Source organism: Falco punctatus, assembly GCF_963210335.1.
Source record: "Falco punctatus genome assembly, chromosome: 6".
Lineage (NCBI taxonomy): Eukaryota > Metazoa > Chordata > Aves > Falconiformes > Falconidae > Falco > Falco punctatus.
The window spans coordinates 29,705,653-29,727,992 of record NC_137585.1 but is presented as its reverse complement, the minus strand read 5'-3'; the positions used below and the strand labels follow the sequence as shown (position 1 = coordinate 29,727,992).

Genomic DNA, 22,340 nt, shown 5'->3' with positions numbered 1-22,340 from the left:
TGGTTTTCCAGGATGCTTAGAGAAGCATAATAGCAAAAAAAGGGTGGTAAGGCCTGATGCTCTGTTCACATACGCAGCGGAGCAAAACAGGAACCTCCGTGCCCTTCAGCAGAACTGATTTACATCCAAGTAAGGGAGAAGACAAGCAAATCCTTGAATTTATGCCATTACAAATTGAAAAGCACTGCCTAGTCCCACAATTTTGTTGAGAGCTTTTGGCAGTTAATGATTTTTTTCTTAAACCCCTAGGTCCTAGATTTACTTGATTACATCAAAGGGACTCCCCGTCCTCCTTTATTTTTTCCTTAAGTTTCAGGCAATCATATTCTAGGAGGAAAGCCTGAAACCATGAGATGAGGACACTTTTTGGACTGGAAGGCTGTATATATTGAAGTGTTTTGACTTCCCATTCTCTTCTAGATCTCACTGTTGTGCAGGGTTTTTCAACCTGTAAACATATGAGATACACATATGCAGATTCCCAAATGTCACATATGACTTAATTCCTCTCAGTCACGATTCATGAATTCCTCCGTAATCAATGTTCATGGGTTGAAAACCACTAGTCTGATGATTTAGTGGTAGTGTGGGTTGTGCGTTTTCCCTGTACAACATCAGAAATACCAAGAAGGAGCTGGTCTATTTAAAAGGAAAACTCACTAAAAAGCCAGTTCGGTGAAAAGACATGGTTGCATAAACATACAAGCACAAGAACTTCTTAGCATTACTGATATAGCAACAGAACAAGCCAACATTTTGCTACTTTCTATTACAAAAAAAAAAAAAGAGTAAACCCAATTCCCAACAAATTGCTGCTCTTGCACAGCTGTGCCCCTTGCAGATAAGCCCCTAAAACCATCCCCATCCCCAGAAAGGTGACAGATAACCTCTGGTTCTCCCGCCTACTGGGGAAGGGAAAGTGGAAGCTATCCCCTACTGAATGTAGTGAGAGCGCTTGTGTCCCTGAAAATGCTCTCGTAGAGAACAGCCAGCAGTATAAAAGCAGCCCTCCTATTACCGGCGTGTTGCTATGGGCACTATTTCTAAGACAGCAGCCACACGAACAGATCCAAAAAATATGGCAAAATATATGAGGGAAGAAAGAAAAATTACAAAGAGCCTGGAACTCATCCCTGCCTATTCTTACTGGCAGCAGTAAGACTGCTGACAAGATGGACAGTAAAATATCTTAGTACTGGACATACAGCCTGGTGGTGCTTGTGGTTTTGCACCCCTTGAACTCCGTTTCAAAACCCTGTCTGGAATTACAATTTCTTAGTACTCCAAGATATGATTTCTCAGCTACCTTAAATTTTGTTTTTTCTTCCCTGAAAGTTAGTAAAATCAGGTTCATTTTTCTTCATTTTAATTAATGGAATTTTGATAATGAAATTTGCCTAATAGATCGTAGATAACTGTTTGCAACAATTTTCCACTTGTATGCTGGTACACGGCAAGCCTATCTACAATATATCACACTAACTTTTCTTACAGCAAGTGTGCATTAGCAGGTGACTAATGATAACTGGATTTTGCCACCAGAGAGCTACAAAATGAGTAGCTTCATGCCATCCAGCTGAACTGAAACCAGAAGAGTGAGGGTGAACTGGTCTGTATTACATCCCACCAGCACCCCCTGTATGTTAAAGTCACCCCATCAATTCCAGTTCAAATTAATCAAGAGCAGATCAAGTCTACCTTTCACACTATTTCCTAAATGAAATTGAAGTACATGTGAAACTGGTATTTAAATGGATTTTACCTAATAATGAGTCATATGTTGACAGAATAATCACCACGAAGACCAAGGTAAAAGGCATTATATTCTCATTAATAATTCAAATCTCAGTATGGATATTGATGACCATGCACTTAAAAGACAAAATTGGGCAGCAACTGGAGTTAGCCCAGATTTACTGAAAACTTGTTGGACGGCAACAGACACACACTAGAGAGATTTTACTGTAAGGTCCAACCAGAGAAATGGCAGCTTCTCATTATTAAGAGGTATTGGGCCCTCAGAAGGATTACTGAAATTGAGCAAGGTACAAACACACAGCATTACTAATGAAAGGGGAAGAGTGAGAAAAAAAACAGAGCAAAATCTGAAAGGAGAATCCCAATACTTCCCCTTCCTCCCAGTCGCAGTCTTCAGGGCACAGAGCAAGTGTTCAGTGGTACCTAATTCCAGCTACTGCTTAGCAGCAAGCAATGCTACAAGCTTTAAAATAAATGTGTGCAATCAGCAAAAGCACAAACAAACAGAAAGGTCATAGGAGCCAAAACCACTCAGAACAAACCAGTTGGGGCTAGTTAACATAATCTGCTCTATTCACATAAGTAAGTTTGTTTCACTGAGGGCATGAACTTTCTTGGAAAAGCTCAAGTAATTAACTGCACAGGATTACACATTTTCTTTCCCTCAAGTTTATTTTACCCTGAAATTAGAGCTGTTTACACACAACTGTTTCTACTAATTCACTTTAAAGTTTTGCTTGTTCTTTCTAAAGGGAGATGCTTGAAGAGGTGGTACTGTTGAAACATAGGATTCCCTTCAGTTTCTCCTACCTCCTGTCCACTCTTCTTGTCACTTTGGATAGATACAAAGGAAAACTTAATCTTACCTCACTGAAAAAGAGCAGGTTTCCAATGAACGGAAGAGGTGGAGGATGTCTGATCCCTACTTTGCTTAGTCTGGAGAATGCAGACGTGGAGTACCTGGAAAAAATAAGGTAGTAAGTTAATTCTGGATCTTGTCGTGATAGGACTTTGCACAGCAATTAGTTCAGATGACTCTCCTGGATTCAGAGAGGGAGAAGATGCCATCTGTATTGGCCAAACACAACTGCCAATGTGGTGACATTGCTCAGCAGCCCCTCGGGTCACAGAAATAAACGCAATACAGTGGTGCTTCAGAGAGGGCAAAAGAACAAAGGGACTCAAACACAGGCCTGAAAATTGAGCAGGGGAAATAGCTGCTCCTTTTCCCACAGAGGGTCTTGTAAGCCAGAAGTGACTCTCCAAAGCTACATAAGGTTACAAATGAGATCAAAACAGGCATTCAGGGTTTGACTACCGCAGCACAGCTGGGAAAGGAACAAGACAGATCTTCAGACTATTATTTTCTTCTTCTTCTATCACCGCTACCTATACAGATCACAGAACAAGTATTCAAACTAGTCTCAGTTGTGCATGAGCCAAGACACTGTCAGTATGTTCAAGTCAAGCCTACTATTTGGGCCAGATATGCTGATTAAGTGATTTTACAGCTGCCAGTCAGCAAATTAAACAAATATAAAAAAATACAGGGAAACAAAACCCAGACTGAAAAGCTTCATGCATCCCTTGTTTTAGATGAAACTGTGGCATGTTGACAGAGACAATACCAGAAAAAAAAAAGTAAAAAGAAAAACCCAACCCCAAAGTCTTTTTTTTTTTTCCTTCTGCCTTCCCCCATAATATAAACAATGGATTTAAGTCAGTGGACATCAGCTGGCGAAACCTGAAAGTGCAGGAGCTAGCAGACAATAATACTGAGTGCTACCATTCTGCACACTATCACCTATCACCAGGAGAACCAGGGCAAAAGATCTTTAAAATTAACAAAGGCCATTTCTATATTAACACCTTAGCTCAGAGTAATAGTATAGTTTTGAAGCGCTCCAGCTGCACAGTTTTTTGGTCTGGTGTCTGGGGCAGTTTTGGCACATGCAGCCACATTTTTTTGAGAGGAAACTCAACTTGAAGGTCTGCTTATTCCTTCATCTTTTACTAGTAATAAGCAGTCCTTCAGCTTTGAACCCCAAGTGCAGTGAGACTATTTAGTCCTGGGGACCAAATTAGATCTAGCCCAAACTAAAAACAGTGAACTACATATAGTACAGGGGTCACGATATCAACTGCTTTAGTTTATCAAGTCTGCAAGTCATCTGAATGACATAAGAGAGACAGCAGAAGCAGTGCCTCAGATCCTCTGATGGGCCAACTCCCCTGTCATGTTAAACCACATGTTAAATCACAACACTCCCTCTTAATCCCACTGTACAGCCCTGTTGGCTCTGAAGACTATGCTAACTCATTGCTATGACTTGGACCTCTCCTCTTTCAGGTCCAATAATCAACACACGCCTTGTTTGAAATGCCCTACGTGATGCAAGCAGGAATATTCTAGTTTAACCTAATGGGCAAACAGTACATAATTTGGGGGGTGGGGGGGTGGGTCAGGGAGGAGGTAGGAAAGAAAAGAAGAGTTCGTGTCAGAAAATGATCCTTTCCTCCAGTAAGAGGGAAAGGAAAGAATGGTATTATAAAATGAAATATGTAAGGTTAAGAGAATTAAATCTCACACAACCACCAAAGCAGAATGGGACTTAAGTACTGAGTTAGTAGCTACTTGTGCCTTTGTTACCTGAGAAGATTTCCTGCAGCACAGTACCTATTCTCTTAATGAGTTTTCTTTTGTGAAGATATTGTACAAAAATCACAGTCAGAAGATAGACATTTGATGATTTTAAAATAGCAAGAATTTATTAATTTTTTTTATGGGGCAGTACAAACCTTCACAAACACAAACTCTCTCAATAGAAGTTGTGTGTCTTTGGTCTATGGAAGGGCACTATTTCAGTACGACAAGGTATTGTGGAATAAACGCACAGAAATCAACATTTATTACACATTTTATACATATTATTGACTTCTTGGCTACTTAACCACTTTAAAAAATACGAGGTTTTGCTTATTGAAACAGCTAATGCTCTTGGGGGAAAAAATGTTTTAACTTCAAAATGATAGAACAGCATACACAATATATTTTCAGGATATTTTTACTGAATGTTGGAATCTTCCTAACATGTCTTTGTGTCACACCAAAGTCCTCATCTTCAGTCTGTAAACAGTAGAAAAGATGAAAATCTCTCTCAGTGGAAACCCATCAATTTTGCGGTATTTTATCCTGAACATGTTCACTGTGAAGTACATGGCAGATCACAAAACAATAGGCTGGGCCACAGTTAATTGCTAATTTCACTGTGGACCAGCCACTCTGTAGACTCTTGGTCGTCATGTACCGCAAAGTGAAAAGTGAATGCAAAAGAGCCTTATACTGCACAAAGTAAATGATGTGATCACCAGATATTTAAAAAGGAAGAAAACTAATGACTACAGTGCACCCAGTTTCACAAGGCAAACAACACACAGACTCTGAAGGCTATTTATGCTTAGATGAGCAGTTCATCTTTGTCAGCTTCTGAACATCACTGGCAGCCCAACACAGCTGAGGATTTGCTTTCCTTTTTCCCCTCCTAATGTGGTTTTCTCTGTTCCTTTTTGTTCAGTTACATTTGAAGCAGGTTTTCAAAAGGTAAGAAAACCCAATGAGATGGGAAACAAGCACTGTAGTGAAGTTACACACCAAAATATAACAATGAAAGGGCAGGGCCAGCAGGAAAAAAAAAAAAAGAAATCTCATCAATACCCACATCTAGCTCTACCCTATGATTTCACAATACTTCCAGTATTGTTGAAATACCTGCAGTTTTGCAGAAAAGAAAACAGTACGCAAGTGATTAAAGACTGACGGTGCCGCATGCACAAAAGAAGATCTAACACTGCACAGGTAACCTTGACTTTGACCATTTCCAATGTAACAGCTTACTTTCTGCAACCTTAAAGATCAAGAACTATTTTTTCCCCCTACTTCTGCAATACTTCAGCTCATTCCCACCCTTTTGGGTGTGGGGGAGAGAAGGAGTAGTGGCTTGGGGGCTTCTTTAAAAAAAAAAAAAAAAAAAGGGAGGAAAGAAAAATTGTCCTCTAGAACACACAATGAACACCAGCAATACATGAATCTGACAGCTTTGTGGCACAAAGATTTGCCTTTTCAGCCAGAAGCAACCAATAACAGGCTAATTTATGTGATTCGGCTACTGAGCACACCCATGACACACACTCAGCCAGTAACTCGGAGAGCTGCGTATGAAGTGCATTGGGAAAACAGGTTTTGTTGCTGGGAAGGGGAGGTGGGCTAGAAGCTGAAGAGTGCAAACAGGCAGGGTTGCCTTGCAGGCAACCACAAGACATTCATCTGGAGAAGATATATGTCTAAATGAAACAGTTCGAAGCTTGACTTATCACTCACTCTGCCACTTAAAACACTTCTGTGTTAATTTATCGCAAAGATTAATCAGGTATCAGGCAACCTCCTGCTGTTGGTGTAGGTGGACACTAAGGCAGAAGACCAGCCAAAGGACTGGAAGGGCTAAGTCAAATGCAAAATTTAGAAATAGAAGAGATACTGATAGGTGACCAAGATGACCAAAGATATGGAACAACTCCTATACAAAGAATAAGCAAACAGGCTGTAATCTTAATCCTGGAAAAAGAGGCAACTGATGTAGGCTAAGATAAATATAATTAAGATCCTGCGTGGCTTAGAAAATAAAGAATTTTTACCACTATTAAAAAAAAAAAACCAAAATATATATCCACAAATGAATATTCAGATGGCAGGATTAAAAATGAAGCATTTTTTCAAGAAATTAATATACTAACTATGGAACCTTTGCCATAGGATGTTGTCTATTCCAGAAGCTTTAAAAGCTTCAAAAAGTGATTAAGTACACTAATGAAAGAGAAACAAACAAAAAAAATCAGCAGGCACTTTTACTTCGTGAATTTAACAAACTAGGAAACACACATGGAAAAAATTAAAGGAGGGAAAATTAATCAAATTTCTTTTTCAAAGCAGAGAACTAGTTTGTAAGCTTCCAATGGCAGAATAAGATATTAGACTGTGACAAAACCTAAAAGATAAAACCTCAGTTTTCTTAAGGGGTGGAGAAGGAGGAGTCTTTGTGCAAAGGGAGGGGCATGAAAAGTATAAAACTCCGATGGCAGCGATGTTTACTGGACAATCTAGCACATTCTCACTTAGAGGAGAAACATACCCTAATATTTACAAATGTAGGGCTTCCTGCACAACTATTAATTTAAAATCTTGGCATTATATTTTGAATAAAGTGACAACACATCAAAAGGAACTAGAGGAACAGCAGTAATGAAGTAGATCAATAAACAATTCAATAACTCTTTGAAGGTGTTCAGATGGCCTCTCAGAGCTAGATGCTCTCTGTATATATTAAACATGACTGTTAAAAGAAAGTTAACATGCCAAATACATTCCTGTAGGCCAGCATGGCAGATTTAAGGTCTCTGAAATATGAACTTCTCTCTGCAAAACACTATGCAAAAAAATAAGGACAAAGAGTTAAATTCAACAGATAATTAACAGAAGTTGTGATGGATAGATAATTAACCAAAGTTTTGATGGATTTATAATTTGATGGATATATAATCAACAGAACCAGCCAGGTCAGTACTGATCAGTACTACAAGAAAAAGTATTATACAATCGACCATTAAAAGCAAACAATTTGTGTGGTAGATAACATTACAGTTTCCAATTCTGCAGCATAGAGTTCAACACACCAATGAAATTACCCCAAATTTTTCTCAACAGAGAAAGTACGTCATTCCTTCTACATCTAAGTAATGCACAACCTAATAATATCTGAAAGCTATAAACTAGGCCACTCAGAGATAAAAAAGTGATGCTATTTAATCTCATTGTTGGGAGCAGGGAGGTGCATTATTTTGGAAGACTGGGTGGGAAAACAAAGTATTTTGCTGAGATAATGGAAATTGGTCCTGCCAAACAAGAGATAATGGAAATTGGTCCTGCCAAACAAGAGCTAATCATCATGCATTTTCACTTATTTGCCTCTATTTACATATACCCATACCAGATCCCATTTAACACTGGGATGTATTTTGCTCACAAAGTAGTGATAATATACAAAATAATGGTTACCTCCCCAACATTACAAGGATGGCTCATATAAAAATATACAAGCATTCCTGGGAGCGCTGCCTAGAGAGCACAGCCTCACCAAAACATTGATATTGTCCCTGGGCTGGCTATAGAGTCAGACTTTCTGCTCTTAGTCCTGGGAAATATTGCATTACAAATACGGTAGCAGGGTCACTGGAGAGCTGTCATCACATAAGTCTTTCCTCTAGTCTGATGCTCAGAACATTTAAGATAGAAAATCATTATCTGGTCCCATTCTGGCAGAGGAACATGCAGAACACAGGACTTGCAAGTAGGTGAGTACTGCAGCCAAAGTGGATACCACCCCAGATGGATACAACCACCTCTGGTTATTAGCTCCAGAAAGCATACTCACTAGTAGAAAAACAAAACAAAACACAAAATTAAATCAGCTGTCCATCCCCAAAAGACAGGTAGGTCCTGAAGCACGCTCTCACAAAGACGGAGAGAGAAAAATGGGGAAAGCAAATCCCTCTTATAACCTGTTCTAACCTTGGTCAAACATTACCAAATTGCCCTTTACTGTTACCTAGCAGTATCCCTGGTGGAACTGGAGGTTTTTGCTGAAAGGAAATATACTTGGTTGTGTAGAATACCGGGCTCAGAATAAGGAATTATTACTGTTCTTCCAAAAAAAGATACAGAATATCCAGAAGTATAATTCCAGCACATTATAGAGGTAAGCTTCAGAAGAGACTTTAGCCACTTTGGGATAAGGCTACTCAAGTACTCCAAATTCATTTTCAAGCTCAAATAATCTATACTTTTTAAGTATTAATTTTTCAGACTATAATACCAGTTTCAGAGATAATGAGAACTTCCATGTAACACTTGCTCTCCTTAGTCACTTGCATGCACTCCCAGTGTTCTAATTTTGACATAATTGCACAAGAAAAAGACAGACATTACACACACTTGCACCATCTGCCTCCACAGGGGCAGATGTTTTCCAGCTGCAACACCTAACTGACCATAGGATTATTATTTCATTGAAACATTTGCTAATGTACCAGGAATAATGTGCAGGAAAGGCCAAAGTATATGCCCAATATTAAATTTACACCTCATCTATCTGCTAACAATTGTTTTTTAATCCATACTGTTCTGGTCTGTTGAACAATTTTTTTAGTGTCTCTTATCTTCAGACAACCGATAGCCTCAAGGGGCTGGTTGTAATAAGGCTGCAGGCTGTCACAGCGTTTAAAGTTTTGGGTGTTGCTTTGATTCCAAAAAAAAATTAAAAATTAGTAGTGTATCAAGGCCAGTTAAACAAAAAAGCCCATACAGAAAAGCAACATGTTTCACCATGCTTCAGAGTAGCCCTGGGAGAGACAGATGGTCCGTACAGCAGGCCAATGACAATATTTCATCACCTCTCTGAGAGCGCAGCCCCTTCACACTGGGCGGTGACTTTTCCAAATAAAGAGCAAATGAACCAGAGTCATAAATCCACAGCTTCAGCCCTTCGCTGTTGGCTCAACACCTTTAAACAAAATTACGGAGGTCAATAGCAGCAGTGGCTGTTGCCTCCTTATAGCAGCATATATTCTTGGGAAAGGAGGTGGGACCTCCACCCCGTGTGAGCACAAAGGGTGGTCTCCTCACCAGGAAGAGTGTCCACAGCAGATCTGAGGTCTATTGCATATGCAACACCATATACGTGATGTCTGCAGAAATCCTGGGTCAGAGCTGATAGCTAAGCTCAGCTCTGATGTCTCAACTCACTGCCTTTAACCACAGGCCAAGCCTTACCTTTGCTCCCTAGGACCACTGGTACCATATCTTTCTTAAGGACCAGTTTCCTCTCCCCTCTTTTTTTTTTTTTTTTTTTCTTTCCACACAGATATTGTGAGGCACACAGAAGAAAATGCTACCACCTCAAGGCCATAAACATTCTTGCTTCAGCCAGGAAGAATGAAGTTTGCATAAAGAGGTATATTGCTAGAAACATAGTAAGATTTTCAGAAACCATAGTAAAATTTCATAAATTTTTTTCTCTCTCTTTCTCCCCAAGTAATTATATACCTTAATTTTGTAATTGGACATTTTAATTGCATAATTAAAAGGACATGAAGCTTCAGCTTAATGAGTCTTCCTAATTGTTATGCAAGTTCATATCCTAGTGATGCAACTACATTTGCAGAAAACACAGCATCTGTTTCTGTATGCATCTCAACTATTTCTACATACAAGGAATAACGGTATGGATGAAGGATGCGGTTTCATGTTTAAATTGAGGGAGGAAAGCCTGCTTGGGAGCCTGATCATTCTGGCTTTTCACTGCCATAGAGGAGGTACTCACCAGGCCACCGGCCCAGTAGTTCACAAGGTCAAGAAGGGGTTGCAATGCTATGTTGGCTGAATTCCTGTGGTGTTATCTAGCATACCCATCAAGTAATGATGCTGTGCAGGCAAAGCCAAGTTGTATTCCCACTAGTGCACATGTACCTCAGCTGTCTTTCATTTTTTAATCCATGCAGTTCTGGTCTACCAGATAATTTGCTTGATGTCTGTTGCTGTCAGGGAGCTGATTTTAGAGTTCAGGTCTTGTACCACATTCCTCAACAGCAACAGTATGTGCGGAGCTACTTGGTGCCATTAAGAACCAGCTGGCACAAGGGCTGCGCGGTATCACACCCTGCCAGGGAAAGCCCTGGGAAAAACAAAATTGCTTCAAGGGTCTCAATGCCTCCCAGTGCTTTTGGGCCCGAGACATCTTCCTTGGCTGAGGGTGAGGTGGGGTACACAGTCCTTCCTCCCTTTTTTAAGAGCCTGTCAATGTACATATGGCAGGCACCAAAGCATACACAGCAAGAGTCATTGGAACAAACCTCTGGGCATCTTCCCCACTCGTAGTCTCAAATAAGCAGCTCTGATAGACTGCAGGGACAATTCACCTACCTTTAGACAGCTTGGGATAAATGCAGACAGACCTCATGATCACACGGCACAGGAAATAATTATTTTATTTATTTATTTTTAGGTTAACATCAAGGGGCCGCCATCCATCCAGTGCACTGAATGTGGCAGAGGTCCTGCCGACTAGAAACAGATGTGATCAGAGTGCCAGAGATCATTTTGTAGTGTAGAGAGAGCCTGAATTAATGGTCCATGACCCAACTTTGTTCTAGCATTTCCTAACTTGCGTGTGCTTGACTTTACAACCCCAATAATCTGTCTTTAATGCAATTTTCTGTGCAAATTCTCAGTTTTTTTAAAAGCTCATTAAAAATCAATCGCATTGCATCATTTTGCATCCCCAGGGATCATGAAAAGATCCAAGGACTATGGCAGAGACCTTTGCCAAGTGAGCTAATGGCAGAGCTGACAGAGGAAGCGGGTTGTCTTTCATGCAAGGGAGCTGCAAGACACAGCCTGCCAGAGGGTCTCTGTAATACTTCCTCAGAGAGAAAACCCAAGAGAACTTTAAGAATTCCTAAACCAAAATGGTAGGCTTCTTGCTGGGTGCTGACACCCCAGCAGTAAGCCCTTATCTGCTCCTCTGGCAGCACCACCACATCCCCACTCTCCCCCATCCACAGATCTGCCACCACTCTCAGCCCAAACCACCGTTTCTCACTTGAGCAGAGCTGCTCTGCTTCCCTGCCCAGCCTCTGCTTCACCCCCCGCTGTGAGCTCCACAACCAACCCCTCCCTAGCACAACCCCACGCTGGCTTCTATCAGCCACTGACCCGCCTCCACACAGCAACTGATCCCGGTTTCTCCTCCCCTAACCCCGTTCTTACCAGACCACTTGCACAAGTCCCTTTCTCATCCCTTCAACACCCACAGTGCACCACCCTTCCCTCCTCCCCAGCAGCGCTGCACGCAGATGGTGGGTGAGTTGAGGGGAAAGGGGCTGATGGAGAGATGAGACAGGCTCCCTGCCTGCAGTTCTTGTGCCTAAGCCCCACTGATGCTATCGCCTGGGGCATCCACTACAGAAATGTTTTTCTCAGCCCCTGTAACTGGAGTAAGCTGAACTGCTCTCAGGGACTGGCTGCCTGGTCAACCCTCAGCACAGATAGCAAAGACAGAATCAGAAATATTAGCTTAAAATTATATATAAGCTTAAGAGATTCCAGCTAATGTGTGCTAACTGCAATTTTTCAAAGACTTAAAATTTGCCTAGATTTGCACAAGAAAGGTGAAAAGTACATCCACTGACATAAAACCCACCTCCTCTCACCAAATATTGAATCCCTGTGTCAAAGTTAAGATAAAAATCAACCACCCCTAAAGAGGAATAAAAAAACCCCACCAACCACATAAAAGCAAACAAAAAACCCACCAGAAAGACCCCAAAAATAAAGCAAACCAACCAACATTTTTCTTTAGCCTTTGCCTCAGAAATTAAAGAGCTCATTTAACTGAAGGTTTTCAGTAATTCCACCTAAGGCAGACACCAGCCCTGGAAATCTTCAAGCCCAGCTGCTCAAAGTTTGATAAAGCAATAAGCAATTGAAAATAGAGTTGTATAATGGGAGCATCACACAACCTTAATTTGTGGTCCTCAGACTCTCCTATAATTAAGTATGCCAGATTAAAAATAAAGGAAGTGCTGGCTCTCAGTCTGAGAGCACACATAAAATCTCAGCTCACAGCTAGTTATTTTATGCATGTTCTAATCCATTATAGTAAAGGGGTGACAATGACAGTGTTGTCTGACCCTTAATTACAGGAAAGATGCTGTAATACTGTACATACCAGACAGCCTATGATAAACTTGAAATTGATACTGGAGACTCTGCCTGGTGCCCATAACTTAAAAACCAGGAGTACTCTGATGCCACAAGGAGAAAGGATGCCTCTTTATTTTTCTTTTCTTGCTCAAATTTTCATTCCTCTCTCTCTCCTGTTCCATCATTCCCAACAACAAATAAAAAACAACACAAAATATTAAATTACACATCACACATTATTTCCACACCATTCAGGTACAAAGGAGGCACAAACACCTCTGGAGGAGTGATCCCATGTCCTGGCAGCTGGCTAAACCAGATACACAAAGCAACATAGATGGATCCACTGGAAGTGAGAACACTTCAGGGAACAAATGACAATCTGCTACATCATGAAATAGCACTGGTCCTGGCTGCACAGCCCCAGAACTAAACAGAGGTGCTACTATAGGGCATCTAAATACTGGGAGTCCAGAGCTTGCTGCATGATTTAATACCACTAGAATTCAAGTGTAGGGTGTCCAGAGCTCCCATTGTGAAAAGCAGCAACACACTTTGGTCACCAAGGAAAACCATCATTAATTTCTGAAGGGAAGAAGGGACAATCCCCCCAGCCTCAACGCTCCTGCACACATGAACAGCAAGTGCAAGTACAGAACTGGGGTTCAAAGGCTTGTGGAAATACAGAAAATAAACTCAGCCTCCTCTTTTCCTTTGCATCTTATTCATAACTTCTTGAGTACTTATAGACTGACAAGAGTTGAGCCCACAGAAAAGAGGAGTAACTCAGTCCTTTCCACAATGTGAATTCATCTTGTAAGAGACAAAGTAGATAGAGCAAGGAATATGCATAACTTTTATTCCCTACCCCAGCACTAGCAGAATGCTTTTTAGCAGCAATAGGCATGAGACAAGAAGTGCAGTGAAATTATTTCAATCACCTTTCAGTGTGCTTGAGCAGTCAAACACTATCACGAGCCAAGTAAACTATCCTTGGCCACTAACAAAGGCTGATACCTACTGCAAAACAGAAGGTAGTTGAATAGATGCTGAACAAAGCCAAAGGAAAAGCAGAATTTCAAACAGGCTGGATGAAAGCATCACAGGAAGCAAACTTCAAGGAGATTCTCTCAACTCAAAAAACTGCCTAAAAAAAGCGGGCCTAAGTGTTGCTCCCAAGTGCCATCCAGATTAAAAGCAAAACAAAAGCAACTGGGGTTTCCTGGAGCTCTGAATCACCCGTCCAGGCCATAAGGAGACTGAGCAACTGACTACACTCAGGAATAGCGACACTGCGTATGCACGAAGCGTCAAACCCAGAGTAGAACAGACTGAGAGGTATTTTCCTTCTTTAATCACTAAAAAACACAGTAACACCACACTTTACTTGTAAAACAGCAGGTTGGGCTGTTCAGACAGAAATATACTTTTTAAGCTGACATGCTCCTCTCTGGGCTGCTGGTTGTAAAAAAAAAAAAAAAAAGTGCTTGTTCCACATTATCTCATCTTCTGACTGCACTTTGAAGTCCATTCTGGCCATTCCTCCATGACACAGATGAATTCCAATCCTTAGGAATAATTCTCTTAACTTCATAAAGAAACCCTTGTTCAAGTCAGATAATTTTCATGTAGAGCCTGACATGGAAATGGCTTTCCTGGAACAGAGTTGATTTGCATTACTCTGTGTCATAGCACACAACAGCTTACTCTGCAGCCTGCTTGTCTGGATCTTCCCTAATCCACACAGCCACAGTCCTCCTCTCCACGAAGCAGTTGTGCACATGACAGGAAGAGGAAATTTTAATGAAGCATCTTTGCTCTTATATCAGTCATGTTCTCTCTCAAACTGTTTATCTGGCAGGCTCCTGGATGCAATTTGTAATCATTGCTCTCTGCTAACAAAAGAAAGTCCATTACTGTCACCTGTTCCCTTGACTCTTGGTTTTTTAACATCTGACATACTGTTGCATGAGTAATGCACCATACAAATCCGTTAAAGGCCCCCTTCACAGCATCTCTTAAAGGACCTGCTATCACACTGCTGTCCCAGCTCACCCTCCCTCCTCCAGTTAAACAGTCTCAAATGCTCCTGGCACATGAAGGCAAAACGCTTCAACGCCTCAACTGCAAATTCACTGAGACAGCAACCATCTTTCCATTACATCACACAGCCTTCATGTGCACAGCGGAGCCCTGGTCTTTGACAGTGGTTCATAACTCCTGCTGAAACAAAAATGATAAATAAATCATCACGGGGTCCCCTAAACTGGAGGAAAGTCTGCGCACTGTCATTTGATTACTTTTTAACTTCCACAATGAACTAAAATTCCACAGGGAGGTAACAATAGCAAGTCATTACCATGAACGATTCACCTTCAAAAGCGGCAAGACATGAGCTAAAGCCCAGAGAAGCCAGTTTTCTTCACCCTCTCTGCAAGCGCCTGGGTGCAGGTCAATGATATTTTCCAGAGGCAGAACAAAGAAACTAGATGCTGATACACAGAGGCTTTAAAAACGATTAAGAAGCTGATAAAAATAAAAGGACTGACAACAGAACTGGGATCGAGAGCAGAAGAGAATAAGAGCAAGGCACAATACAAATTACAGAAATCCCGGTAGCAAGAAAGAAGCCTGTTGAGAGAAAAGAAAGGGTCACTCAGCCAGTCAAAGACTCAGAGAAGTCATGTACTGGAGAGGGGATGCAGGATCACTACCTTGAGCCACGTATAAGGAAAAGAGTCTGAGGTAATGAAACAAGTTCATTAATTATTTCAGTTGGATTTGTGTATTTCTGTCTTAACTAAAACAATGATAGATCTTTTTTAAGGCTTGTTACAGATTTGCATCATTATTTCCAGCTTTACTTTGTCTCCAAGGAGCTAACCATAAGACATGAAGCTGGATGCCTGAAGATAAAATACTTTCACTTATTGCTAGGGAGTCTGAGTTTAGTGCCTGTCCTAAAAGAAATTAGACTGGAAAATCCAATCAAGGCAAAACAAAAGAAATGGATAGAATTCTTTGAATTGGAGGAATATGGAGAAGAAACTCAGGAAAGCAACAGCACAAACCACTCAAACCACGTAACGTGCAATAGTGCACAAATCTGATATACTATGTGCCAAACATGGCAACCAGGACAAATGTGACCCTCACTGGCCACTACCAGAGCTCTGAAGATAAGCTTTAATTTTAACATCTCCTGCAAGTGGTAAGTGAAACAGTGGTTGCAATGTAAAGGCCCAGGTAAGGCAATGCATTCCCATACTGGCATACCACACTGCATACCGGCTGCTTTATTTACATATTCTGACACTACATAGGAATAGCTAACTCTTTGTATTGTTTAGAAAACCATTCTTTATTTATGTATACATCCGTATATGTACATTCATGTGTATGCATAAACACACACACTAAATCTGTTCATTTCCCCACAGAACAAATGAATACCTAACAATTCTGTCTGATTCAGATACTCTTCATTTTCCACAAGGGGCTCTGTACATCATTCATGTTTTTATTCACATGGAACATCCATCTTTTACACTCATTTATCCCTTGAAGCTGCATCTGTAGCAGAGGCACATTGAGATGATGCTCCGCTATAAAGCCTTCACACTGGCCCCCTTCAGAAAGGGCTGGTTTCCTGCTCCTTGGGAAGCTCCTCTATGGACCAATGCTCAAGGAAAACCCAACATGCGAGGCTCAAGATTTTCTAAGCTATGGTCCCACCTGTTGCCATTAGTTTTGTTCTCTTCTACTGCTTGGGCTGCCCACTGGAGAACCTAGCCCTTCTCAACCCCTTTTACTTCAAATCCATTCAAAAGGCCAGAACCCAGCCATGACCGCCACATTCGCCTAGGGACCTGCGAGTTGGTGTAGGGGCTGTCTGCTGTGACAACTTCTCTGTCCTCAAGAAAAAATAGAAAAAAGATAACAAACCTTAAGGATTCTTGAAAAGGAAAGAGGAAAACGGAACTTAATGCGAGGAAGGAATTGGGTGACTGTCTACCTGAAGTGGTTTAGAAGATTGATTGGTTTCACTTTTGCATCCACAGCTATCAGTATATAGAGAAACAATACTTTCGAAAACAGTTTCTTAAACTTACACAATAGAAAAGGTACAATTTGTAACTGAGATAAAAACAAAGCAGAACCCTGCTGAAGGTGAACATTCTCAAAATTAAGCAGCATGACATAACATACACCTAACAAAATGGCTATGATGCTCTGTACTAACAATACTGATTTTTAACAAATCCTGGAACACTAGCACAACTCAGAGCATTTGAAGGACTGTCAGCATAATCACCAAATATAAAGGGACAAGAGGAAAGGAGAAGTAATGATAAGTCAATTAGGCTGGCATCATCCTTACATAAAATAATGGAGCTATCAATTTGGGATGACATCAACAAGGAATCTGAGGAAAGGCTAAAAATATAATTATGCCTTTCAGTATTGTCAAACAAGCCTTTCATTTTGGACTGTTGGTTGGTTTGGGGTTGGTTTTTCTTTTGGCAGGGTTATAGGTATGGTTTATAAATACAACTCTTCTGATAGCCTCTCCTTGTTATTGTAACCATGTAGCATCTTGCCTACAAGACCTCACACTACACCGAGAACTAGCATGACACCAAACTAAACAAGCTGAAAGTTGGTTCAGTGCTTGGCCATAAAATGTGACCAATAGCCATAAGGTATTAATCAGCAGGACTCTTACTAGGGGGATTTACAAGGATGGTTTCTTATTCACTAATAAAAGGAATAATGAGTTACAGGCACTTAAACGTGACCCCAGATTTTCCGTGCTAAGGAATGTGCCCACAGGGCTCTCTCTAGCATCCTGCTTCCATAGAGCCGTTGGAGTGCCCATGGGACTTGGTAGCTGGAAATCTACCCTGGCAGCTGTTTGGTAGCTGTTGGGCATCACACACCACCAGCAATGGTGCCACTCACCTGACCTATTACAAACCCATCCTGGTCATGGCATTTATATTGGTGCAGTCCAGCCAGCAGGTCATCTACAAGAGCAGGGCTGCAGGAGGCAGCTGAGACAACTGGAGAGCTCACTGCTGCTGAAAAAAATTTGTTCCCTTCCCCCTACCACTCACCTCCACACATTCCCTCTTGCTGCTTTCCCTACGTTCACCTGATCCCTGCCTGAGCTGATGCAGCCCCTAAACCAGCAAACTAGCCCAGCAGAAATGAACTTATTTTGCTGGTGGGTTCATATCTAGAAGGAGAGGGAAGGGTGCCCACATAGTTATCTGGACAGTTCTGCCAAGAGCCCAAATGAGTGCCAGAGTCAGCACCAGCAAGTGATGGGGAGGAGAATATGCCTTTTAGCAACTGCAAGCTATTAGGTCAGCTCAGTCACTATGTGAAATGCTTCCCTGAGACACAGCAGCTCTAAAGCTCTTTCCTGGCAAAGTTAACCACAGATACAAAGATGGGTACAATGGCACAGAGCAAAAAGGACAGGCTACAGCTATAGAACAGGGAAGTGAAGTCATCTGGCAGCCTGATGATACTTCTAGGAAGCAGAAACACAAGGTCATGCCTCTAGGATGGAAGGCTCTGCCCAGAAAGGTCACAGGCATGTCCTCAATCACTGCTTCGATTAGAGCTGGAAGCATTGTTGGTGGGGCTAGAAGCACCAACATAATCGCCAGGGGTAGTAAAAAGGGGCAACCAGGCAGAAGCGAGGAAACAACGTGTAGAGCATAGGTATGACAACCACGCAACTGCTACACACAATCCTGTTTGGGAAACGTGTGGGAGTACTGGGTGGAGCTCAAAGGAGGCTTGAAGAAAGAGATCTAAGGATGGGGAAGAAAAAACAGACTTTTAAGTGGGAAGCTTAAAGAGCTCAGTTAGTGCAGCACGTTGAACAGAAAGTTGAGAGATGTTTTGACTGCTGCCTACAAATACCTACAGAGGAACAAGCTCTGACAGCAAGCAGCTCCATGTCCTCGCTGACAAAGCCAAAACACTCATGGAGCTGGGTACAGACATTACAGAAATGTAACCCTGAATTCAGGTGCCATTTCTTGTCATGAAGGCCATGTAAAGATTAAAACAGTTCACCAGGCAAGGTAGTGGACTCACTGTAACTTTCAGCTTTTAAAAGATGACTCCTTTCTTCTATCCAAAGGGAAAGAAAACCAAACAACAAAACCAACCAAACAAAACACACATCACACAGCACCTACCCCTAAAAAGTCTAAAGGAAACAACAGTGCCTGAGTACACAGGAAGTCAAACTAGATGGAGCACAGCTCATTCTGATCTATAAAAAAACAAATTATTAACTACTGCTCTAATTGTTGTTTGCTATTGATGGAAGAGGGACTATTTTCCTTTTCTTCCATCAGGGAGGGATTTGTGCTACCAACATAGATCAGTCACCAACTCACAGAACAGGCCCCTTCCACACGAACACAGTCACACAGCTAAAGACAGCAACAAAAAGGCTTCGGCTAGAAATTGCCCACAGCGTATCTGCAAAGACAAATACTTTGCCTCCCATTTAAATGGTAGCCTAAGCAAAGGTAACAAACCATCTAACAATTAGCCAAGCAGTCCCAGACATGTTTAGGCTTTTCTGTATTGAAAGGTTTATTAAAATCTAGCATTTGCGTTTTATTTTACTACCTTATCCTTCCATGGAGTTTAATTCAACATTTTTTAGAGCATGGAGCCTTCTACCTAATAACAACACAAAGACCTCTGTGAGGAAAGACAAGTCTGCCTTCTTCATACCAAATAAAGCCTATTTGGGAAACCGGTCATCCCATTAGCCTTCCACTTTAATAAATAAATCAACAAATAATAATCATAATTAAAAAACAGGCAACTACTGGTTGCTTCTTGGACTAGTGGTTCCTTGAAGGAAAGGAAAAAAAAAAACCCAAACGAAGCTCTTATGTGTATATATGGAAAAATGTATATAATTATTAAAGGGCACAATCACAGACAGAGATACAAGACCACCACAACACATTTACCATTTTGAACCTTACAACTACAGCACAGCATCATCAGAGGATTTCATGCAACCCTCTAGATGTACAGAGGGATGAGCAAGCGTGAGTGTATGAACAGCTGTAAAGAATGGGTTTCAACCTACAGTAGCTACAGCATCTCTTAAGGAAGCAGCAAAAAAGTCGCAAAAACCTACCTTTTCAAACCAGTGCACTCAAACACATTCTCCAATAAGTAGAGCGCTTCCTAAAAGACATATTGATATAGCAAACCTCTAACCAAGTCTCCACTTTAACATAAGCAGTGGAACAGCTCATTCTTCTAACCTGCTCCTAGATGTCATAATATATATTCTCAACTTCCAAACACGAGCATCTAAAGGAGACCACATATCCTTCAGCAGCCATGCCTGCATCAGTTTACCATTCTAAGAGATGTAGGCAGGCAGGATTAATAACTCCATTAACAACATACCATGCACCTGAGACTTACTACTATGGCCAGGCTATCTATGGGCTTAAACCTCCTGGAAATTAGAGTTATTAGTCTTCTCTCCTGACAGATCAGAGCCAGAAAAGCAGTTGCTTTTTTGATTCTGAAACAAGTCTATTTGAATGGACTTGTATTTTATGGCAGAGGATAGCCCTTTTCTGCAGGCACACAATTTGCCTCCTGTTGCTGGACCACTGGCACAGCCTTTCCCATGCACCCTATCATAGCTTTTCCTCCTGTGGAGCAAAGCAGTAACAGACTGACCTGTGATTTTAGAAAACAGAATTTCAGGAGGAAAAAGGAAAAGGAAGAGTTTGATGGCAGTACATGCTGATGGGACAAAACCCAGGGACTGGGTTATCTGAAGTGCTTGCAACTGAGCTTAGACAGAGGTTTTTACAGTTATAGCTGCTGGCATGTTGGCAAAAGGGCAGCTGAGTCTCTTACTTGCCTGCACCTGGTTGGTGAAACACTGCAATGAATAGACGGGAGATGACTCAGAGGCCCTTATGAAACATCCTCGGACCAGTCATCCGAGGCTACAGTGGTTCCTATTGTTCCATTAGCAAGTTGTGGCTGGTGATAAAGTAAGTTGTGTGTCTCTAAAATGGTGCAAGCATGTGGTAGTTTTTTGGGTTTTTTTTAAAGATAATTTAGTACTTATGAAAGATGGTATGTCAGCACAGGCAGCCGAGGCACCCCAAGTATGCAGTAATTACAGAACCCGTGTTAGCTTATCCACCTTGTCAGGGAATTGGCTGTGGTCTTGTTTCTGTTCAAGCAGCAAAATAGCAGTTCTGCACACAACTGGTACTCCACAACTCTCAGCTTACAAAGATCTTAAACAAAACAAACTTTCCTGGATTTAATTAAAAAACAACAAGAAGTAACCCAGAGGCTGCATATTCCACATCACATTATCCTCACTTATTAGAAACGTATTTCACTGTTTCTCTCATTATAAAGGAGAACGATTACATAGTTTGCATAGTTGCCTGCAGCCACATTTTTCAAACTTGGGTGTCAAAAGACAAAGCTCCTAAATCTACTTAAAAAAATGGGGCTCTATCTTAACTAGACATTGCACAGAACTTCTCCAGAAACAACGTGAAGTTGCAAGCACCCAACTTTTTCTAAAGAAAAAAAGAAATCAACACATTATGTACATATAAGTGTTCAAATACAGGCACCTGAAGATAGCAGAGGAAATAATTTTTGACTACATTGGCCAGAAGAGTTAAGATGACAGAAACACCCAGCTGAAACTTTCTTGCTGCTGTAACGCAAGGAAGAAATAATAGTGTACAGGAGTGGAAAATAGATGAGAGGAAGGATGAGATGAACAATGAGGGATTTGTTAAGTGTGCATCTTAGCAAGGGAGCCAGGGCTTTGAGAGAGCACAGGGAATGGGGCACCCCATCCCACCAACAAACAGACCCATAGGGCAGCCCCCAGAAGCACCGAGCTGGCAAGAAGCAGACTGCTGCACGTCTGCTCTGTGTCTTGCAAGGCAACAACTGAACTACTGGGTTTGCCCTACCTGTTCTGTGTATAAATTTTCTTTATCCCTCAAAAGCTGTAATTTGAAGAGTAGAAACACAATTTTCACACAGCTGAGACACACAACTGTCTGTACAATGTTAGCAAGTGCGTGCCTACGTGAACCCCTAATTATCTGCACTGTCATGTAGAATTAGTCAGTCAGAATATGTAGTATTTGTAAATACGTGAATGTTAGGCACCCTTCATACATTCAATAGCGTCCTGTGTTTGTACACAGGCAACTCTCAGTAAATATAACCAAGATCACAACCTGAAAGGGGAAAGCAAAGTAAACAAAATATTTAGTGTATATATCATTTATCTTGAGACCTTACATGAAAATAGAAAATTCCTTTCCAAAATACATAACCAAGTCTTTTCTGTGTTTTTGCTTTTTAATACTGGACACAGTGCTTCCATGGCCTGCACTAATGACAGAAATTGAAGGTCATTATTCAAGCCTGTTGTGATCAATATAGAGAAAATACGAGGACAGTCATGAGCAGACACAGAGTGTTTAAGGTCAGTGAAAGTTATTGTGTGATTACCTTGAAAAAGAGACATTATCAGAGAAATATAAATGTGGAAATGGAGGAAAGATGCAGTCAAGAAATACCACTGTGCACACCTCAGCACACTTAAACAGTCTTTCATGTAGTTGAACCTCACATTTGCAAAAATCTGGAACTACTCAAACACAAAACTCAGCATATAAAACAGGGTTAACTTAACCCAAGCATGAAA

At 41.2% G+C, this 22,340-nt stretch overlaps 1 protein-coding gene across 2 annotated transcripts in view; it reads right to left on the bottom strand.

Annotated features, from left to right (window-relative positions):
- The window catches only part of TBXAS1 (thromboxane A synthase 1), a 231,251-nt gene that overhangs the window by 174,064 nt on the left and 34,847 nt on the right, over positions 1–22,340 (bottom strand). For both annotated transcript variants that reach the window (XM_080393576.1, XM_080393573.1), the window contains exon 2: positions 2,625–2,718. In XM_080393576.1, the coding sequence (XP_080249702.1) occupies positions 2,625–2,718 (94 nt within the window). The remainder of the gene's footprint in view (positions 1–2,624; positions 2,719–22,340) is intronic.